The sequence below is a fragment of the Opisthocomus hoazin genome, chromosome 17 (assembly GCF_030867145.1).
Source record: "Opisthocomus hoazin isolate bOpiHoa1 chromosome 17, bOpiHoa1.hap1, whole genome shotgun sequence".
NCBI lineage: Eukaryota > Metazoa > Chordata > Aves > Opisthocomiformes > Opisthocomidae > Opisthocomus > Opisthocomus hoazin.
This window is the reverse complement of record NC_134430.1, coordinates 8374659-8398145: the sequence shown is the minus strand read 5'-3', so window position 1 is coordinate 8398145 and position 23487 is coordinate 8374659. Positions and strand designations below refer to the sequence as shown.

General features: G+C 41.2%; 1 protein-coding gene across 3 annotated transcripts in view; it reads left to right on the top strand.

The window, feature by feature from the left end:
* Window positions 1-21931, top strand: part of RLF (RLF zinc finger) — a 52408-nt gene extending 30477 nt beyond the window's left edge. For 2 of the 3 annotated variants that reach the window (XM_075437953.1, XM_075437954.1), the window contains 4 exons: window positions 1683-1885; window positions 7597-7733; window positions 13782-13923; window positions 16391-21931. In XM_075437953.1, the coding sequence (XP_075294068.1) occupies window positions 1683-1885; window positions 7597-7733; window positions 13782-13923; window positions 16391-21133 (5225 nt within the window). In that variant the 3' untranslated portion in view covers window positions 21134-21931. The remainder of the gene's footprint in view (window positions 1-1682; window positions 1886-7596; window positions 7734-13781; window positions 13924-16390) is intronic. The other variant, XM_075437955.1, reaches the window with a different exon arrangement.
* Window positions 21932-23487: the final 1556 nt, after the last annotated feature.

The following is a 23487-nucleotide window of genomic DNA, read 5'->3' as shown; positions in this document are numbered from 1 at the left end:
GGGCTCAATTTTAGGGCCTGTGCTCTGTAACGTTTTTATAAATGATCTGGATGCAGGAGTCAAATGTGCATGAAGTTTTCAGACAATACTGAACATGGAGGAGCTGTGGACTCCCTCGAGGGTAGAGAGGCCTTGCAGAGAGACCTGGGGAGACCAGAGAGCTGGGCAATCCCCAACTGCATGAAATTTAGCAAGAGCAAGTGCTGGATTCTGCACCAGGGATGGGATAATCCTGGTTAGAGGTACAGACTGGGGGCGAGAGGCTGCAGAAAGAGCTCTGGGGGTCTGGGTTGATGGCCAGTGGAACAGGAGTCCCCAGTGTGCCCTGGCAGCCAAAGAGCCAGCTGTGTCATGGGGTGCACCAAGCCCATCACGGCCAGCTGGTTGGGGAGGGGACTGTCCCACTCTGCACCGCACTGGTGCAGCCCCACCGCGAGCACTGGGTGCAGCTTGTGGTGCCTCAACACACGAAGGACATCAGACTATTGGAGTGTGTCCAGGGGAGGGCCACCGAGATGGGAAAGGGTCTTGAGGGCAAGACTTAGGACGAGTGGCTGCAGTCACCTGGCTTGTTCAGCTTGGAGAAGAGCAGGCTGAGGGGTGGCCTTGTCACTGAGGGGTGACCTCATTGCCATCTGCACCTTCTGCAAGAAGGGCAGCAGAGGGGAGGCACTGGTCTCTCTGGTGACCAGCGACAGGACACGAGGAAAGGGAATGCAGCAGCATCAGGGGGCGTTCAGATGGGACATGAGGAAAGGTTCCTCATGAAGAGGGTTGGTGGTCATGGGGACAGGCTCCCTGGGGGAGTGGTGACGGCACCGTGCCAGGCGGAGTTCAGTGAGCAGCTGGACAACGCTTTTGGTCATACAGTTTAGTTGTAGGCAGTCCTGCGAGGGGCAGGGAGTTGGACTCGATGATCCTTGTGAGTCACTTCCAACTGGAGATATATTCTGTGTTTCGGTGGTAAGTACCTGGGAGGAGAATCAAACTAAATCTGTGAGGTTTTTAGTCAGATTAAGTAAATCTTGCTAGCTGCTTATGAAAATAATCTGAAGTTACATTTTTACTGTTGAATTAGTTCGTCCAGTCTCATAATGATTACTTGTATTTGGTTGATCTAGACCATAAGCCTAGTGTGTGTTAAACACAATTCTTCCAAAGTACCACAAAGATAACGTTTTCACCCTCAACTTGGTGTGTTTTGGCATTATGTGGGGTTTTAACAACGTGGGTGGAAAAATCTCTAGTTAAAAAGTACATAATGCTTGCTTTGAAATATTTTTGGTTCTTTAGCATATGAAGCTACAACTAAAAGTTGAATATTTTGAGTCTCAGCTAATCTACTGGTACCTTGTTCAAAATACTGTATGGTCTGGTCAGCGTCTTTCAGCCACTGCGTTGGCGTACTTTGTGTTGCCTTGATGGATGGTAGCTTGTGCTTGGGGGGAGGCGGTCCGTTTTCTATAGCCCAGCATTCTCTCCCTACACAGTTGGTCTGAATTTGTTTGGGAGAAAATATTCTGTTTATTGCTGTCACTTTTTATCCCATCTACGGTTTCCTAATAAAGCTGACCATACTTACACAAGTTTGTAATAAAATGAAGTGTGAATGTAGTGAGACAATTTCAGTGAAGTGTCAGCTGTAAATTGGTGTATTCTCAAAGGCTTTTTTCTTTTCCTAGCTAATAAATTGATTACACGAGAAGGGCCTTCCTTTCTGCAGATGCGAATAAAACATTTGATGAAGTCAAACTGCATCCCACAAGCCACTTTCTTGTCAAAATTGTGTGCAGATTCTCCAGAAATTGCAAACGTTTCATCTTTTCGCCAAGCCTACATCACATGTGTGTGTTCTATGCTGCCCAGTGAAGACTCCATTAAGGAGGTTAGTAATCCATAGTCGCTTTTTAATGTCTGTTTATCAAGCATTTTAGAATTTATTTCTGCAATGCTAAGAACTGAAGCTGAAGAATCAAACTGTTGCAGCAGAGTTCCAAAAGAGAAACGAACTTTTGCAGGCTGCAGTAGGAAAGAACATTTGCATTAACTGCTGGTGTAGAGAAGTGTGTGCTACCTGCTTGCATTCAAGGTTAGATGTGTTTGAAAGCTTAAAATAAAGCTTGGAACTTTAGTACCCCTTGTAAGCAAAATAAAATTAGAAGGCTGCCTTTTCTGGCTCAAATCCGAGAGCGGTTACTTGTAGCTGTTCTGACATAGGAAAGAAAAGCTTTTTAAAAAACCACAAAAAACCCCACAAAACAAACAGAAAACCCTTTCGAGTTGTTGCTTCAGAACCCTAAACTTGTTTTTAGCAGTTAGTCTTCCTCTTACAGCAGCAGACGTAGTAATGATTTGTGTTAACACATGGCAGTCGCAACAGCGGTCAGACGACTCTGGCCTCTGTTGCCTCTTGATCTCGCACAGCTGTTTTTTTATAAACCTCCCTGGTTTTGTTAGTTGTGTGGGTTTTAAATGTGGGACTTGAACATTTTGAGTAAGGCTCTGTGAAACTGGGGGAAGTTTCACATATTTAAAAAAAAAAAAAATACAACTCTGATGTCTGCACTTGCTGAGTGAGTGGCAGACTTGTGTGGAGTGTTCTTGTTGTACACGTGCACTGCTTAAAAAGCATTCCTTTAAATGTGCTTCTTTTGAAAAAGAAGTGTTTGGCTGGCCTACTCCGAGACAGCCTCCTCGTTCCGAGCCAGCTGCCCCTCAGTGTGCTGTACTGTAGGAGCAATGGAACACCTCACCGCAGACACGACCTGCGTGCTGGAGGGGCCCAGCTCTGTGGGTGACTTGCAGCATGTCACTGGATTGGATTAGCTGCTAATGATGAATGGTGTAGAAATCACATGAAATTATGTTCAGATTTTAGTTTCGTTTCAGAGTTGTGAAGTGTGGCTGTCTCTGTTTTACCTAGATACTCAGAAAAGTCTCTTTACTTGCTAGTCAAGTATAGAAATGAGAATACAGATTGATTTAATTGAATCAAATTATGGTAACTGCTCTAATTAAACCTTTATGGGAAAATTAAGCCACTAAGCACTTAACTGGACCTGTAGCCAACACTCTGAAAAGTATAAAGTCAGTGGTGTTACAGCACCAGAAAGTTGACGTAAATAATTTGCAATATGAGGATTTGCAAGTCGTATTTCTTTGCATGCTGGGTCACAGAAATTGCATAGTTGGCACTCTTTACAGAATTGCTGAAATCTGAGACTTCTAAAACACTTTTGTTTCCACCTTTGTTTTCAGAATGTGATTATTGTGTTGTATCTTCATGTTGCCTGTCATCTTCCTCAGGTAGAAAGTTATCAGGTCTAATCATAAGCAGGGAAAAGAGATGGATGAAAGATGAAGCACGCAAAGAATGGCAGCTGTTGGGGAACAAGAGGTGGCAATGGCCGAAAACCTAGAGGGGGGAAGAGGGAATGAACTGTAATGAGAGAAACAAGGGTGAAGTGAAATTTGAAGTTCAGGGTAGGATGGGACAGATGGAAGAACAGCACTTGGCTGAGAAAGTGAATGTTTCACAAAGGGTGAAGATGAGTGAAGACAGCTTGAGGAGGATTGGAGAGAGAGAGAATTTGTTTTGAAAGGTTAGTTAATGTGTGGCCATCCCTTCCCGGCAACTAGAAGTGATTGGAATAGCGAGGTCAAGCTTGGACGGGAAGCTGCTGAGCTCCTAGAAGTTAAGGCTAGCGAACTATTTCCGTCCATGTCTATAGGAAACGCCGTACATACACGTGTGTGCATATATGTATGTGTATATATGGTTGTAACTGTCTGTGTTTGTACACTAAGACAAAGTTGTGCCTCGCATTTCTGCTACCTTCTGGTACCTTGAATTGATCCTAAGGCACACACATAATTAATTGTATGACTATTTGTTCACAATAATCTCATGCTGCTCTGTGAGAAACAGAAAGTAACAGAGCTAAGAATTGCTGTCTGGCTTACTGATTCCAGTGTTTGGCTTGAATTTTCCAATTTTATTGAACCAATTAAAATGCTAATTGAATAGTTTCTCCTACACAGGAGTTAATATTTGAGGCTTCATGCTTTTTGCAATAGTAAATGGTGTTGTCAACTACTGTTACAGACACTAAGATGACTTTCTCTGCAAGGCAAGTGCCAGCCGTGTGCAGCAATAAAACAGGCTTTCAACTGAAACAACCAGTTTAAATGAAAGCCAGATTGATTGTTTTGAGCTGTAACTGGTCATCTCCGTAGAATGTCGGAGTGGCTGTTGGCTAGGTTGCAGCTGAGCTCTGTATAGCCATCTCTTATCATCAAAGTCGGACTTTTTTAGTCTGCTTTCTTTGGGAAAGACCATTCAAAAATCTGAGTGTGAAGCACTTGAAGTCTAAATTTAAGCAAATGTCTGTTATCCCATTCATAAAAATTCAGCTGGGAAGCTAAAGAAAAGTCATCTTTTGGAGGCCCTCTCCAGATACTGCCTACAGAATAAGGAATTATTCTTGGGTTGTATCTTTAGAAGAGCAAGAGGGAAAGGCAGTGAAGCTTGATAAAACACTGGGGAAGGATAGTTGCTTATCATGAGTTTGCTTGCAAAAATATTCTTAGTTGCTGTGTGGTTTCCACTGTAAAGTTAAGCTACGTGTTCTCTTCCCTCTGTAATTTCCAATTTGATTGAAAGATTACAAGGACTTAACCAAAATCTTCCTTGCTCTGCAAACTATCTATGCTTACTGAAATACTTTTGATATAAAACATGTTCTTTTATTAAACTTTGAGGCAGCAGCTCCCAAATTCTTGCAGCTGTAGCAGCATTGTTTAATGTAAATAAGGTAATATTCTGCAAAAGAGTAGCCTGCATTTACAGACTCAAGAGTATGTTGTCGCAACTCAGCTGGCAGGAATTTACAGTCTCTGAGCTGAAATGAAATTGGTTTTACTCAGCTCATGGTGTATCTCTAGCTCCTGAAAGGAGGGCAAGTCTCCCTAGGTAAGCAAGTTGGGTTCCCCTTTTCTAAGGAGTACTAACACGACGGCCTACTAAAAAACTGGTAGAAGGCTTAGGTTAGTAGTAGGAAATTTTTATGATGACATAAGAAATGAAATATCTTTGTAATATTAAAACTTTTTCTTCAAGCTAAAATGACATGGAAGACAAGATAAATCCTACATGGTTGTATGTTCCGTGGAATAACTTTGATAAATAAACTGGCATCCTTGTTGTTAACAGAACATGGGGAGGATGACAGCATTTTTCAATAATTCTAATTTAAAATACCTTAATACACTTCATTCTGTAGCCTCTGAACTTCCTTCAGCTGTTGGTCTTATTGGGTTTCTAACAGAGCACCAGAAGCACTGGTCAGCATTCCAGGTTTAGTAAAGCCACTTTCTTTTAGTAAGTGTCTGGTTTGTCACTTAAGTGACTGACTGGATATTGCTGAATGATTTTAAACTGTGCATTTGGACATTTTGTCTTAAATACTGTTTTAAACAAACAAAAAAACCCAAAAGCCCCAAGATCTGAAAGGAGATGGACCACTGACAAAGTTTGAAATAAACAGGACTTGACAACAAATTGCCTGGTTGCTTACTCAGTAGTTAATGTCCTGAATATGAGCAAGTTGAGCCAAGAAGAATCAAGTTTCTATGCGAGAAGGAGAGTGAATCCAATGTGCTGTGGGACTGCAGGCTGCTCCAGGTGCTGCAGCCTGCCTGTTTCTGGAGCTGATGCTTGTGCTGTTTTGCTGGTCCAGCCCACAGCAGAAGGTCCAGGTCTTGTTATAGTGTGAGTCTGAGCAAGGAGTAACTGATGGCTATGAAAAATGTGGGGTTTTATCATTCTGTAGCCTAAGAAACCCTAGTAAGTAGGTTTTAAGTTTGTAGTTTTTAAAACAGTGTTGTTCAGTGATTGTTCATTTAATGGAACTGAGAAACTGAGCACAGTCTCTGCCAAGCAAATCACAGATAGGCTGCCACGTCGTCTTGAGATTTGTGGAGGAAACATCCCATATTTACGTGCACTGTCACTTTCTGTTATTCTAGAAACCAAGATCTGGAAGATCAGGTTTGTACCAAATCACTGGAGGCAGCCCCTTGGGTTGTTTAGGATGCTTGCTGTATTGTTGAGGAGGTGGCTGCATTTAGTCGTGGAAACTGCCAGAGACAAAAATTTGGGTCACTTAGCTTTGTCTTCCTAATTTGCTTTATAAAATGTGCTGATGGAAATCGTAATCTATAAAGAATAGGAATAACGAAGTGGAGAGAGGTGGTAGAATACTGTGAGAAGGCTGGAGTTGCCCAGCTATCAGACGTGTATTCAGTCAGACTTCCCACACGAGCTGAAAGCCTGGATGCCTGTAAGTGCCAAAGGTGGGTGAACATAAAAAAGGTACCGCTGGCAAAGGGTGTGAGAGGGAGATGGTGTCCAACAGTAGCCTATTTTCCGATTTGTAAGCTAGAACAGCTGTGTTCTCTCCTGTGCAGTGGTGAACACCTTCAGAATTCTTTCATGCGGCCATTGGTATGGACTTGCTTTTTCATCTTTCCCAACCTGAAGGAGGTGGCAGTTGATTTGTGGATATTCTAAGTGCATGTTATCTCTGACATGCAAGGAGCAATGATGTCTGCCTCCTTAATTAGCAAAGCAGCTTGTGAATTGCTCTAAAAATGTCTGCTGCAGGAGGTCAGTCATGGGTCTCAAGTTGGAACACCAAAAGTCAGCAGACCCTAGAAAATGTTGACATTGCTCAGTGAACTCCAGTGTCAAGCCTGTGTGGAAAACTGGGGTAGTATACCTGCTTCTGCTCTTCCTGCTGAATGAGATGTCTGTGAAAATGAGTTTGGTACATTTTAACTTCCCTTTGTTCTTTCTATATCATTATTTTTCATGATTAACAAGAGGTTTGAATCATTTATAGTAGCAACAGCTGATTAAAGTAGATGTTGCTTGAGTACAGCCTATTCTGTGATGTGGAATAGATCCAGTGGAAAAATTGTATTAAAAATAGTGTTGTCTTAATAGTAAAAGAACTTCGTACTGTTTGTGGTCTAAAATACTTGGCTTGTAACCAAGGTAATGCTCTGTTTTGATACGTGCATAGGTACTACCTTTAAGTAGGCTTTCCAGACTTCCATGGGATTTCTCTCTCCTCTAAACACTTCTATTTTTAACATCATGCTTTGAGGTGTGATTGTTTGCAATCAGCACTTATGCACAAAGAGGCTAAGAGACTGGCTTTTTCATATCTCTCGACCTTTTTGGACCTGGGGTTGATTTTCAAGAAGAAAACAGGTATGCCTGCAAGTGCAGAGGAGGTATGGGAAGTTTTAGATAAGATTGCCTGTGTGGAAGTATTTTGCGAAACTGCCCAAAACAGAAGATGGTCCCAAAGAAAATTAATACTGAGAAGGGATGAGAACTAACATACAGGAACTTCTCATGCCATGCTGTGGCTGAAAGGTGTGGTATGAACTGGGGGTGTTAAAAGGAGATACAGTGTTCTGCTCATGTGTTTGCGAGACCATTTGCTTTGATACAGTAAACATGTATTTCTTCTGTAAACATGCTGAGAGTAAAGTGCCTTTTGTTTTCATTTCCTTTTTTCTTTTAAGATTGCAAAGGTGGATTGCAAAGAAGTACTGGACATCATATGTAATCTGGAAGCTGAGGGACAAGAGAACACTGCATTTATTCTTTGTACAACATACCTTACTCATCAGCTTCAGACAGCAAATGTGTATTGCTCTTGGTAAGTAATAAGTATTACTGCTGCTCCTAACTGTTCCTCACTGGTTTCAGTGCAAGAGAATTGAGCTAATATAGTACAAAAATTTGTAGAGAAAGTGGATGTATCTTTAACTTCAGAAGTACATCAGACTGAAGTACTTTCTAGATAACTTGTGACAAAATAATACAGATTCATCTTGCTACAGTAATAGAGTAATTAGACAAAAGTAATGTTTAAATTATTTAAAAATGAAACAGCAGCCATACTGTTGGCACTAACGGTAATGCTTCAGCAAGATATAGTAGCTGTGTAAGTAGTGCTGGATCAGTGCTGTCTGGGTTGATACTAAACCCCTAGGCTTTGTGGTTCCATAAAGTATGTTGTAACTCAGTTGTTCTTCCCCTTCCAGGAGCCTTTTGTAGTTTTATAATTTCTTAATTCTGAAAATTCTAGTACTAGATCTTGGCCAAACTGTGACTATAAAACTTCTCTGCCCTCTTAACTGGCTGGAGGTACAGAAACTTCTTGCATCTCTGTTTCAGCAGTGGCAAACTGGTAGAGCCAAAACAGGGAAGCTGTTTTCTGCCTCGTACAAAATGGGTTTGCAGTTTGGGTTTCAAGGCATGGCTAAATGTGTAATTTTCACCTGTTTAAAGGCTGATCTGGATAAAGCTTTACATTACCAGACATCTCAAGTGTATCTCAGGAATTTGGATTCAGTCAGCTGTGGCATTGTTCATTTACTCCACATTTTAAAGCCATTAAGAAAAATCTTTGTAGCAATAAAGTGTCAGCAGGATGATTCATAGTTTAACCTGGTCCAATCATCTGTACAAAAAGGTCAGAATCATTTACATACTGCTTCTGTTTGAGGCCAGAAATGTCTTTTTGAGCAAAAGCATACCTTGTAAAGAGAAACTTGTGGAAGACTCAAGAGGGGAGAATCCACCACACTTGGAAGTTGTAGAAGCTGACTGTTTTTTCACTACTGAAATGCGTCACTAGAGATTAGATTAGGCCCATGTCCAAAGAGATACAAGGCTGAAGTCCATCCCATGATCCCTTTTAAAAGAAAAAAGGAAACAAAACAAACAAAAAAAACCCCAACAACTACTAACATTCTTTCAGGGAGAACTAAACGATTTGCTGTTGTCCAAGGAGACTTGTTAAACAGTTCTATTTAAAAGCTGTATCCCTGGGGTGCAGATGAAGAGAGTTGGACTTGCGTGTAGCTGAGACTTTTAAACCATTGGGACTGGAGAACAGACTTCAGGAATGTAGCATTTATTGTTACTGAATAACATCTCTTTTTTGTGACAATTGTGGGTAGATTTTTTGCTTTGCATTACAAAGTCTGACCTGAAATTAGTCAGAATTCGAATGAAATTTTCAGGTCCTGTAATGCTGTCTAGCAATAATGAGTCAGGAGAGGTCAATTAAAAATGTAGATTTCTCATCCTCATGCCAGTCATGATGGGCCCTGCCGAAGGTTAAGTCTACACAAAACACTGTGCAGCTGTAACGTAGAGCAGGTCCTTCCACATCAGCTTTAAAATTGGCTAGCCTAGGTGGCAAGCAGTGAAGGCTTGAAGATCCAAATGTTAGCACTGTTTAGCAACACAGAAGGTGTTAGCAGGTTTGTGTCCCTCGTACTGGAGTCATATCGTTATGTCTACACTGTCATCAGTGGTTGTTCAAATGGAAGATGCTGGTTTAAACTGTGCTGCTATGTTCATGTACGCCACAGTTGCCCCCTCTGCTGCCGTCTGGACAAGCTCCTCAAGTTCCAGCTGCCTTCTTCCAGGGACGAGACAGGAGAATGAAGTCTTCTGTCTGACACTGAAATTGTATAGGTGTATAAATTCAAATTCTGGTACCGTACATAGCACTCCTTGTACAACAGAATTTCACACAACCTGTGCGGTCCGTGCCCACTGAAGAGCAAAGCTTCCAGGATGCTGGAGCCCATACTGAAGAAGTTCACTAGCTGATGGACTCCTGTCTTGTGAAAATGGTGTAATACTTCTTGACAGTCAGATTGCTTTGTCACTTTGAGGCTGTACCTTTAAGTCTGTTTGAAAAGCACTGTTGCTTGCAAATAAGGATGCCTTGCTGCTGAACTGCTGTTTCATGGAGTGGCCTTGTTTATTGACCTCCACCTGCTTTCCTTGTGATGGATGCAGATCTAGTGATTGTTTAGCCATAAGGTAGATGAATTCAGGTGGCTGATAGGACATAAAACATTTAATTTAGAGGATTACTTTTGTCAGATCAGCCACCTTTACTGATGAGGTATGAGATCACACATTAGAGATGTAGTGAATATTATGGCTCGCAAAATGGGGAGGCTTCTCTGCCTTAGTGAATTGAGCTCAGTCAAAAGCGTGACAAATGTCAGAGCTGGCTTGAAGGACAGGAGATGTTAAGATGGACTCACTGCAAATATGCATGTTTAGCCTAATCCTACCGCTAAAATTAAGGCAGAGGAGTCACATACTAGAGGTTGCTTGCTAGCCATAATATATGCTTAAGTATAAGGCATAAATACACACGTATAATACTTAGTTAAATTGAATACATAAACTGAGATATACTCCTTTCTGTGACCAACTGCTGGTTTTAAGGGGCAGCAATTGCTTAATTCACTTCAAGGAAGGTCCTGTGTGGTTCCAGAAGACAGGATTGTAGTTGAAAGGTTATTTTGCTCTGTGATGCTTGATCTACTGATGATTTGGACTCTACTTAGAGTTTTTCTAGCCATATCATTAACAACTTTTGGATTTTGATTTAGTAATAAAATATAACTTTTTGTTGTGTGTATTTAATCATAGGCATGCGTAAAGATGTTTCAAGTCAATAAACGATTTAAGCTTTAATTGGTTTTCATAGTGTACTTCTGGTGCATTATGCAATTTGATAGACCAGAACTGGGTAGTGACTAAAACATTTACTGAGTATCTTTGAGAGAAGAGCAGGGACTAAGAACAGCAGAGACCCTCTGGTAGGGTGTTGCTTGCAGGTCAGCTTCCCCTTGTGCTGTTACGGATTCAGTTCAACAGACAAGCTCTAGCTTGTGCACTTTGACATGTTCCACTCATCTTTGGGATCCTTAAATAAAACTGTTTCCTGCATAATTTTCTGGGTCACATCCTTCTTGATTTTTAGAGTAGCAGTACATTGACAAAACATTTTCTGCTAGCCCCTGGCTGGCCTTTAACAGACCCTGCAAGCAAGCAATGTAGTCCCATGCAGTCCTGCTTGCTGCCAGCCACCCTTTCCATTATTCTGCTCCGAGTCTTGCTTTATGCAATGTCAGAGTGAACCAGCATAAGTGATCCAGATTAAAAGTATTCTGGTTTAGACAAAGGAAGAATGGCCTGTTGACAGCTGTGAACAGCAGGTGAAAGAAGAGTGTCTTGTACAGCAGGTGAAGGTGGAGCTTTGGTGCCATACTCACACTTGAGCCAGTCCTAATCATTTGCTGCTGCCAAAAAGCAGAAGATAAGTTCTTGCTGTAGTGTTGTGCTAGCTGCATGGGTCTGCCTCAGCTCATTAACCCAGCCAAAACTGTACAGCTGACTACAGATCAATGCTTGATTAGTTTACTGTGTGGTCAGACAAGTACCAGCAAAGGGCAGCACTGGTTCTTCTGGAAGGTGTAAGCTGTTAAATCTGTTCAGCTGCAACATCACTCTCAGTCTAGAAAGGGAGAATCTGCCTCCCTTCCCTCCCATCCTCACTGCCCTGGCATCTGCCTGATGGCACAGTGCTAACTCTCCAACCCAGCACAAACCTCTTACTATTGTTCTTGCATGTTTGGAGAAGTCAAGCTATTTCATAAGCTTGCTCAGCTTATCCGATAGCCTCAAGTCTGTACCTCCAAGAGGAGATTCGTAAACCGTGTATGTACAGGAGTTAATGCTGTTGGTGTGAAGCTTCATTTCACAGATGAAGATGAAAGCAAACTTAGGTTTGTGTATGTTATTCCTCACCAAAATTGGAAGATTTTGCAATGATTGTTGCTGATAATCATAAAATAGTGTCTAATGCTACTTTGAAGACTGGCGGTATCTGCCGTGTTTGGAGCTTTAAGAAGTAGTGCTGCTTTGGGCAGTAGTTCTGAGCTAGCTGGTGGCGTAGTCTCCAAGGAGTCAGGCAAGTCATCAGTCCGTAATATAATGTGATCTTTAGCATTAACACCAGTGGCATTAAGTATGAACTCTAGCAAAGCACAGCTTCAAAAAACTTCTCTCTGGTCTGATATGCTAGGAAGATTTTTTTTACTTCTGACTGTTACTAATGTCTGTCTGTCTGGAGTTCTCTCTGCTCGGCCTCACAGCAGTTTTGACATGGAAAATTGCCCAAATCCTGAGAGTTGTCTTTTCTTGCCTATCCATATGTGCGAAGATTATCTGAGGAACACCTCTACGTCCCCATCCTTCAGGAGCCCTTCCAACAACGTACTTTAGCTTTGCAGAAAGAAGGGGTGGGATGAGAAAGAGAACAGGGAAACGCAGAAAACTTTTTGCTCTGCCAGAAACTCTGAGGAAGAAGGGATTATCCAGAGCGAAGCCCTTTTCTTGCTCTTCTTCCAACTATGTAAATGTACTGAATAAATAGACAAAATTATTGATGTCTTGATAAAACAAATTTTAAAAAGTTGTTTGTTTCTGTTATGGTGGTACTGAGTTAAAGTTTTTGTGATACCTTTTATATATATATGCATTCTGTGCCTTCATTGCGTTCGCTTCCCTTCATACAGTTCTTCCATGTTAGTCATCCTGATATTCAATTAAATTTTGTATTTTATCAGCTTTTTGGGGCTAAATGGTAGTAGAAAAAGTTTCCAATATTCTGGGTGTCTACCTTTTTTCCATCTCTAGTTCTGCTTTAGGATTTGAAATGAAAACACCTTGAATTATACCGCATGTGTTAATTTTGTGTAGGCCTACCTAGCTTCTCAGCTGTCTCTTCCTGACTATGAAAGGCTCTTAATTGCATTTCTAGGCCTTTAAACAAAACAAACAAAAAACACCAAACAAAGCCCCCCAAAAATGTTACCAGTAAATATTGGTCATTTTTTGTACAATAAAGGTCTCCCAGGTCAGATCCATAACATGGCCTCATTCCCTTTCACATATCATTCAAGAGTAGGACTGCAATAATTTGAAGGGAAAACCTTGCCAGTATTCAGTGTAGAGTTTGCCTAGCTGTATTTTCTGGTTTGGGTTCTGGAGGCTGTGACTGACCTTGTATCTGGAAACCTACGCCTATCATCTGATGCACAGGGTGGTTAAGTTAGCAAAGGTGAAGTTTGCTCTGCTAAGGGACCAGAAGAAAAACTTTCAAGTGGTGTAAAAAACACAGACCCTATTGCTCTGCTGCTTTGCTGTGGCACTCCTTGTGATGACAGAGCAGCACAAAGTGACAGATTGCATCGTTCCACGGCTGTGTGTCCTTGGCTGCCATAAATTGCTGAACAGAACAGCTCTGTGCTCAGCTTGTACAAGCAGTAAGACACCTCACTGCCCCGAGACAGCACCCAAAGCCCTGAGCTTACCTCTCCCTACCTGGCACTCTGCATGGTGTGTCCTGTTCCAGGTGTCCTGCACGGCACCGAGGGGCGGTTACGCCATTTGAATGCACGTGTCGGCATTGAAGCCGCTTGCCTAGTGGGAGAGAAGAGCTTTATGTTACGATTCGTCGTGCCTACGTTAAATCTCTGTGTGAAAAGTTAAGGCTCTGGAGGTGTGGGAGTTTTTTTCTAGTCTAGAGAGGAAGGCTGTACAGCTACAGGTGCCTGCATTAAGCAAGATGAATTCCATTGCCAGTGTGATTCCCTGTTAAATGGCAGGAGAGAAACTACTTTGTTCTGATGCTTGTTTAGGAGTAAGGCACAACAACAGTTCTCTTCAGCATTTCTTGGAGATGGAGAGCTGACTGAAGCGTGTGCTGTTTGTTAATAATGCTTACACTGTGGTGGTGTCAACTCTGAACTGAAGTGTGTAGGCTCTGGACAAATTGTGTGTATCTGCACTTTTCTTACGTTCTGCTTTCAACTTTTTGCAGGGAACTGACACTTTTCTGGAGCAAATTGCAGAGAAGAATAGATCCTTCTTTAGATTCCTTTTTGGAGAGATGTCGTCAGTTTGGCATCATTGCCAAGACACTACAGCATTTATTTTTCTTGATAAGAGTCATACAGTCTGAAGTAAGTAAGCTGCAGTCCAGAGTCTTTGGACAGAGCCAGAACTGTTTACGTGAATTCATTAATTTCTTAATAACTTTACTGAACTGATGTGAAATAAAGCTTATTTCACTATTCATACTTTCTGATTAAGTGCCTAACAAGTTACTAATAACAATATCTGCAAAATGCCTGCCATTGCAGTTTTGTGTCAGTGTGACACGTCGAAGTGACCTTCAGTCAGCGTGGAATGGTTTGTTTGTTACTCTGAAAATACAGCATGACAGTATTTTGCAAACAGAGCATAGCTGTGTTTTGATCTGATGCCTGTTCAGAAGTGGAGCACACCCACCATTTTCTGCCCCGTCTCCAGGAGATGGAGACTTGGCTGAAGTGTCTCATATTTTTGTAAAAATACCTGTTCCTCGAAACAATCACAATCTGGACTTCTATTCAGATGCCTGTCTTTAGAAAGCTGCAGAAACGTTCAAGAGATGTTTAACAGCTATTTGTATAAACTGGTAATCTCTGAGGAGCACTGAGAAGGCGTTAACTGAGCCACCTAGGCAGGAGACAAGCAGAGCGTGCTCTCGGTGAGCAGAGGAGCAGGGACAGCCGGGGTTAGTCTGGGTGGCTGCTCAGCAGGAGGTGTCCATCTCCCTGGGATGGCCGCTCTGACCCGCGGAACTGGGTAGACTGAAATTTCTTGTGCCTGGTCGCTGCATGGGAGTAGACTGGTGGAGGGCAGTTATGAATAAAAATTAGTCAGGCACACTTTAATGGAGGAAAAATAAGCTAGCTGATAATAATAGGATTTTAACTATTTTAGTAACAGTATTACACAGATCAGGGACCTAAAATTAGATACGGGATTTTCCCTTAGGAATGTCACCATTTCCAAAAGATTTCACACATTTCTTCCTGAAAATCAGTGTAGTTTTGCACGTGTGGAGTAGAATTTGCCACATGAACTGCAGTTTTATGAATGTTTCAATTAATAATACCACTCCGAATTTGCTCATCTTTCTGCATTCTTACATGGACATGAGTTAATTCAGAATTAAAGCATCAAATGCTTTATGGATAAAACAGACACGATTCTTTTTTACAGTTAAATTTCTCACCAGCTTCAGGTTTGTTTGTCTGGGAGTCTCTCTCACTGACTAGAGTTAATCCTGCGAACCCAGGGAGTTACCACGTGTGGCTTGATAAGAGGACAGCAAGTTACCAGAGCCCTGTCTTAGAGTCAAAGCAGAGATTAGGAAGGTGACACGATTGTCCTTTTGACAGATCATAGAGGAAAGTCCAGAACTCTCATTTGGCAAAGGTGAATTCCAGTGATGACTGCACAGAGAAATGTTTGTTCCCAGTTTCTCTGAAGTTGGCCTATTTTTACTTTTTAAACGTGTGAATGTGCACTTTATATATAAAGCGTAATACTTTGTTAATTAGATGCCAGTTCTTTCTATTCCCTGCTAAACCATATTAAAATTTCTTCTGGGGAAGTAGCTTTTTTATTGCTGGCTAGCAAATGAATGCTGTTACTGAATTAAGGTGGTATTGTGCGACTTCCAGTAGGCAGTGCACAGTGTGTGTAAGAGCTTGTGGATTCTTTTAACTTGTTCTTTGTTCTTTTGGATCTTTACCACCTGAGCTGGCATGGAGGTGGTTGTGTGAGCCACATGTCATCTGTCTGCACTATTCATAAGTAGCTTAACTGTTACTAATCTTTACTAATAATGACTAAATAGTTACTTCATGCGTTCAGATTCTTTATGCTTGAAAGTATGCTTTTGGAACAAGGTAACTTTCAATTTAGTCCATGTAGAATTTGGAATCTATTATTTTTTAAAATGAGCATGCGAATAGTATTTGTAGGTATCTTTCTGATGCTATTGAGCAGCACCGCAAAGTTGCATAGACTCCTCAGAAAAGGTTTGGAAGTGAAATGCCAGTTATCTTCATCAGGAATCATTTGTGCTACTGTTCTGCTTTTGCTGTTGAAGGCTATTTTGCTTCAGGGTGTGAATTCACATTAATTTCCTTGTTACACAGTACCGCATGTTCTGAATTAATATTCTGTGTGGATGCTGCAGGAGGAACTTATATGGAACATTTACAGCATTCTCTTTTAGACATCTGACTTCGCTGTGATTGAGAGTCGCTCCCTGAAGAGACGGAGGAGTTAGGTGTTTCACAACATCAAATGCCTAGACTAGGTCGAGTGACTCCTCTGCAGAGTGCACTAAATGGGAAGCGGCTCCCCTCACTTTGAAAGTAAAAAAGGTTCCTCACATAAAATAAACTGCAGCTTTTTTAGAGTATGCTCAGTGACTCGGGCGCTTAACGCTCAGAAGCCTGAACACATTCTGAATGGGCTGGAGTCTGTTGGGTGCTCTCACTGCACGTTTTTTTCGTAGAGCAGTTCTAGTACTTGTCAAAGAAAATTAACACTTGTTTTGTGGCTGTTCGTTTGGTTTTTTTTAAACAGGCGGAAGAAGCAGGACTTGCTGTGTCTGTTTTGTTATGTGTGAGAGCCCTTCAGATCAGATCGAACGGAAGCGATGAAATGAAGACATCAGTATGTAAAACAATTGCATGCCTTTTACCAGAAGACCTTGAAGTTAGAAGAGCTTGTCAGCTTACAGAATTTTTACTTGAGCCAACTTTGAGTGGATTTAATGTGTTGGAAGAGCTCTATATGCAACCAGATCAAAAATTTGATGAAGAAAGTGCACCGGTTCCCAATTCACTCCGTTGTGAGCTGCTGTTAGCTTTAAAAGCATATTGGCCATTTGATCCTGAATTTTGGGACTGGAAGACTTTAAAGCGACATTGCCTTAAACTGTTAGGGAAAGTAGCCTCTGACTCGGAGGATGACGCAAGTTGTAATATGTCAATCAATGAAACCGACATGTTAGAAACTTTCTTTAGTGACTACGATGAGGCAAAAGAACATAAATATTATGATGGGAAAGACACAATAAACCACCCTAAAGAAAAAGCAAGAGTGAAAAAACCAATTGGTTCTTCAGAAAGATACCAGAGATGGCTTCAATACAAATTTTTTTGTGTGCTCTGCAAAAGGGAGTGTATCGAGGCTCGAATACTGCACCACTCTAAGATGCATATGGAAGATGGTGTTTATACGTGTCCAGTGTGTACAAAGAAGTTCAAGAGAAAGGAATTTTTTGTACCACATGTAATGGAACATGTTAAAATGCCACCTAGTAGAACACACAGACCTAAAAAGAAAATATTGCTGAAAAAAGAGAGATCACCACAAAACACCACAGCTTCCAGCAGCCCTCCCCCAGTCTTTCAGGAAAAGTCGCATCAGCCACAGCTGCCCAAAAACTTTGAAAACGACGCACAGGAATACGTCACTTTTAGCCACCTGGAAAATTGCCAGCTACAGGACAGAGACATCTATCCGTGCCCTGGAACGGATTGTTCTAGAGTATTTAAACAGTTTAAATACTTAAGTGTACATCTGAAAGCTGAACACCAAAACAACGACGAGAATGCAAAACACTACTTGGATATGAAAAACAGGAGAGAGAAGTGTGCTTTCTGTCGCCGCCACTTCATGACATCCTTTCATTTGCGGGAGCACGAACGCGTGCACTGTGGACCTCAGCCCTATATGTGTGTGTCAATGGATTGTTATGCTAGATTTGGGTCAGTTAATGAGCTTCTCAATCACAAACAAATGCATGATGATCTTCGCTATAAATGTGAGCTAAATGGCTGTAATATTGTTTTCAGTGACTTAGGGCAACTTTACCATCACGAGGCACAGCACTTCAGAGATGCGTCATATACCTGCAGCTTCTTTGGTTGCAAAAAGTTCTATTATTCAAAAACTGAATTTCAGAATCACCTTGCAGTGCATAATATTGACGTGTCAAATGGGGAAGTGAAGCAGACACTAAAACTCGAAAAGTCAGTTTCAAAAGACAAATGCAGTTATCTTCCAGAGTCTCAACTGCTTGAACAATCGGAAAATTCCAGTGTGAATGGTAACTTGGATCCCTCAGGCTCTCATGAAATTCCACAGATTAAGGAAGAAGAGCTCTCTGACAGTGAAGATCTAGACAGTGAAAGTAATTGCAGTCTTCACTGTGGAGACCACGGCACCGATGCTGCAGTGAACCAAGGCCAGGCGTCTCCTCTGCTGATTGAAACAACGGCTCACAATCAGTCAGTTCCAGGTTTTCTCATGTCCCAGGAAGGAGTCTTCCATCCAGCAGATGTGAAGCAACAGTGTTCCAATGTGGCAGTTTGCTTTGATGAAAAAAACCTTTCCTGTGGTTTTGAAGGCTGCTGTTCCACACACAGAAGTTCCAGAAGTATGCAAAAACACCTTCGCAGGGCCCATCCATATCGCTTTAAAGGTAGAAGAAATACGGAGATGAAAACGAAAGACTTTCTCAATCTGTTGAACGACACTCAGGGCAGTAAATCCCCTACAGACATTAGTACAGAGTTAGGTCATAATTCAGATACAAATGCTGACTCTCCAGAAAGCCTATATTGCACTATAGATGCTAAAGGAAGCAATGGCCTGAGGGAGGAAACTTGTCCTGCTTCCCCCGAAACATCTTTTTATGGCAGTTCTACAGAAACAAATATTGACGATAACATGTTGGAACTAATGTTAGGCTTGAAACATCTAAGCTTAAAAAATTCTAATGTTCAGAATTCTTCAAGACACAAGCCTTTTCTGGGCTCTTTACGGTCCTGTTCATCTAGGGATGCCAAGTGCCCTGAGTCAGCAGATGAAACTACCTCAAAATTTCAGTTTCAAGAGCAACAAGATAACTTAACCAGCCAGTACCTTACTCAACTGGCAGCTAAACCATTTTTCTGTGAACGTCAAGGATGTACCTGTGAGTTTGTGACCAGAGAAGCTCTCTTAATGCATTATGTTAAAAAGCATAACTATTCCAAGGAAATGGTTCTTCAGTTAAATATGTTCCAGCATCGGTACTCACCATTTAAGTGTCATATTTGCCAAAGAGCATTTACAAGAAGAACACACCTGAGAATTCACTATAAAAACAAACATCAAATGGGCTGTGAGAGGGTAGCTCACAAGATATGTTCTAATGAAAAATTTGACCATGTAGGTTTATGTACAGACAACATGCATAAAAATAGCACTGTTCCAACACCTGTCTGTGCAACCAACGTTGAATTCATTGAACATTCAGGCCACTCTGAACAGCTGTGTCATCCGAAAAAGGATGACTGTAGTTCCGAGACGGATTTGGAGTCCAGTGAAGAGATAGACAATAATGTAACAAGAAAATCATCTAACATGGCTTCTCTGGACAGTCATAGGGAAGTACTGGAAGCAAGACAGGGAAGAGGAAGCAAAAGAACAGTCGCTAAAGGAAACTTATGTTACATCTTGCATAAGTACCACAAACCATTTCATTGCATACATAAAAGTTGCAACTCTGCATTTACCAACCAGAAGGGTTTGATTCGCCATTATAGAACGGTTCACCAGTATAATAAGGAACAGCTCTGCTTAGAAAAAGACAAAGCCAGAACAAAAAGGGAAATTGTCAAATGTAAAAAAATATTTGCATGCAAACACAAAGATTGTGGTAAGCGTTTTTTATGTGCTAAAGCTCTTGCTAAGCATTGTAGCGACTTCCACGATGAACACTTAGAGGATCAAAAACTGCTTTCTGAAGCTGAATCTGCAAGATTTGCTTGTAACCAAGCCCATTGCCCTGCTGTATTTTATACCTTTAATAAGCTTAAACAGCACCTAATAGAAGAACATGCCAATGAAGAAAAATTAGACAAAGATTTTGAAATCCATTGTGACCTTAATGGCTGTGATCGAATTTTCACAAATTACAGTCACTACTCTCAACATGTATATTTCCGACACAGTGAGTATTACGATAGTCTCTTTGGAAATCGGCGGGAGGAGGAGGAAGATAATGAAGATAAAGATAAAAATGAACAGAGTTATTTGAAAGACGGTTTGGACATGAGCAAGCAGAATGGGAAGCAGTTAAAAGTGAAATCTAAAAGAATTAGCAGAAGTAGAGAAAAGCATTTGTTGAATTTCAAGACGAAAGAGGAAGCCCTACAAATGTGCAAAGAGAAGTCTAACCAGACCCAGTACCCTTGCATGGTTCAGGGATGTTTGTCTGTTGTCAAATTGGAAAGCAGTATAGTAAGGCACTATAAGCGCACACATCAGATGACCAATATGTATATAGAGCAGCGGATTCAGAAACTTGTTGTTTGTGTGAAATGTGGCGTAATGATTGAAAAACAGTCCTGCTCCGAAACGGCTTTAGACTCGGATAAAAAAGATGTAGAAGTTAAAGAGGATAAATCAGCTAATCCTGAGTACCTGCAGGAAAGTGAAAAACCTCTTGTTCCAAATACGGACTGTGATCCTCAAGATGTAAGCAATGAAGACCAAAAAAGATCTCCGTCGAGTAGTGTGAGTTTTGATGCGAATGCCTTTATGTATTCGGGCACTTTAAAATACAACCACAGTTCAAAGAACACCTCTTTTGAAGAGCATAACGTCAGGGAGACAGTTGGGGGTAAACCTGAAGAGTTTTCTGAGAATAGTGAGAGAGGGGATGGCTCTTACTTCTCAAGTTTACAATTAGAGTTGCCAAGAGAGAAAGACCCAGAAGGACATCAACATAGTGTAGCTAATCAAAATGCAAAAAGAAGTGTACTTTGTGCCACAAAAGACAAATTTCAGAAGCCTCCAGTGTCCAAACCATTTGATTTAAAGACGTATAAACCAATGGGATTTGAGTCTTCATTTTTAAAATTCATTCAGGAAAGTGAGGGAAAAGATGACGATGATGATGATGACCTTGATGAGGTTGTAGAATGGGAGTCTCCTGAGCAGCTGCCAGTAGATAAAACCTTGCAAAAAGAAGGAGGCGGTCAAGGGGATACACCAGTAAATGACTTTGCAAATGACAAAACTGTAATCATACCCCAAAATAATCATGGGCGGTTAACAGAGATCCAGCCCTTGTTGTCAGAATCGTCATCTGCCCCTTCTTTAGAAAATTTGAGGGCAATCTTAGACAAGGCACTAACGGACTGTGGAGACCTTGCCTTAAAACAGCTTCATTACTTAAGACCAGTGGTTGTTCTTGAAAGATCCAAATTTTCCCTCATAGACTTATTTCCAACAAAAAAGGCAGATGAGCTTTGTGTAGGAAGTACGTAAGTAGTTTCGCTTAGAGCAGATTGCCTCCACTACTGCTATATGGGGAGAACTTCAAATTAAAACAATAATTGTTACAGTACACACTGTTTAGGTTAGTTTAGGCTGTTTAATTCCATGAATGTATAATATCTGTCAAAAGTATTGGCCAAGTTAATTTAGCTCCCCATTTTTTTCAATGGACTACGCAGATTTTGGTGCTATTTAACAACACATCAGAATACTGGGGGCTTCCTCTTAAAGAGTAAATGTGCATGATTGTATATGGAACAAGTACTAGGGTACCAGGGTTTGGGGGGCGATGGAGTTATTACTTGACTTGAATGTGCACCCTAGGGTGCTTTGTGTAACATATTGTACACTACAGCATCTTATATTTTTTGAGTTATGAGTTTCAATAAATTACAGTTTTTCACCCATTTGTTTACTGTACAGTAAGTCTTTAATGTCATTTACCTGTAATTGAATTTGGGACCATTCTGAGTGCATTGGACAATGTCGCGTAAGTTTTATGCATTTGTAGATAATTTATCAGATTGATGAAACAGTATAGATACTGAAAAGTAAAGTGTTACTTTTTATTTTATAATATTCTCTGTGCTTTTTTCAGACTTGAAAGAGTTATAATTAGTACAGGCAGAAAGCACTTGCCACTTAGAGATGAGAAAGTCCTAGTTACCTTTCCCTTTAAAGGATGGAGATGCTTCTGGGCGTGCTTGATACACCACCAGTGTTTGAAGTGCATTGGCAGACTTCCGATAGAGTTGTGTTACATGGAAGTGTCAGTGCACGTTTTGGGTTCCCTGGTTAGCTTTTTGGATAATAAATAAAAACTAGTTGGAAGATTCACCAGAAGAGTAATCTAGTATTTTAAGATCTGTTTCTCATTCGTCTGTGTCGTGTTTCTTGCCGTACTTCTGGATACATTGTGAGGCCCAGAGTCTGCTTCCCCTGTTAGTGGTATTTCGCAATCTCCATGAGGATGCTAACGAACAAGCAGCAATCACAGCTTCTTCCTGACTGAGGGCTTGGGTTTTGTTGGGGTGGTTTGGATTTTATACTGTGATCTCAAAAAGTAGGAGTGGAAAGGAAATGGAGAAGACTTGGGGAAACGTCATTTAAAACAGCCTGTGAATATTGCCTGGATGCAGGAATGAAGAAGGCTGGCTAAAAAGCTATCTGGAGAACTGTGCTATGACCAGAACTAGGCAGAAACAGCATCTTCATCCCACACTTAGAAAAGTTGTTTGGGCATTCTTTAAAGTTAGATTAAAATCCATACACTAAGCAGAGAAGTGTAGTTTATTGCATATCTTTTCCTGTAGTTTCTCTAAGCTGTAGGCTTCTTGTAATGTAAGGAATATGGTGCGTGATTCTTCTCACTAGCTTTTAAAAATGGAAGCAAGTTAGGTTCAAAAGGTTAAATACTGCAACAGGGTCAGACACCCGAAGTAGCTGAACTGTGTTCCAAAGTGATTTTGTCTCTTAAAAAAAAAAAAAATTACCTTTTAATGTCAAGTTTTCTTCATGTTCAAACATACTTCAATCTTCAGGATCTCAAAACAGGAGAAGAGATTAATGGAGAACTCAGTAAACAGGTGATGACTGCCGCGGGTCCTGGGCCTGGAGAGGTAGCAGTACGCCGCTGGGTGTTTGGGCGTCCCACAAAGCCATCTGTCCCTTTCCGTGCCTTGAGAAAGAGAACTGGTCAGCACAAACAGTGAATTTGATGGAGGTTTTGAGTCCTCAGTTTCAGATCAAGCAGTTGTATTTTGACTAGATAACCAGAGCTTCGAATACGACAGTATGAATGAATTCAGGCACTTAAAATACTTACTTTGAAGGAGAGAAATTAGATGAGAATGCAGGAATGAAATGAGACACAGAATGTGTGTATGCTACAGACTGGAGAAGTGGTGAGACAACGGCAGTGTGCAAGCTTTTGCTTTGTGTAGTCCTAAAAATACATCACATCTTTTAAAAAGTAGTCTTGATGTCATTGATTGCTTTGTACCTCTTAAAATGCTGTGAGTACAGTCAGGAAAATGAAAATGATTAAATGCAAGACTCAATGTGGTAAGAAATTTGCTGAGTTGTAAGAAAGCAGTGAAGAACTTTCTACATGGGGAACAGCAAAGAAACAGAAATAGATTCCACCAAAGCAAGTATCTGCAGACTTGAAAGTTCGGAGACAATTTTGTGATGACTCCTTAGGCTAGCAGAGTCCCCTCCGAAGGTAACACGTCTGTGTGTTCTGAGGCAAGTGCGTACTCTGATGCTGACTGCCACTTCCATCCGTGAGCACGCGCTGACGGACGCCTGCTCTGTGCAAGGACCGGGAGTTGTCTTGAGTGACC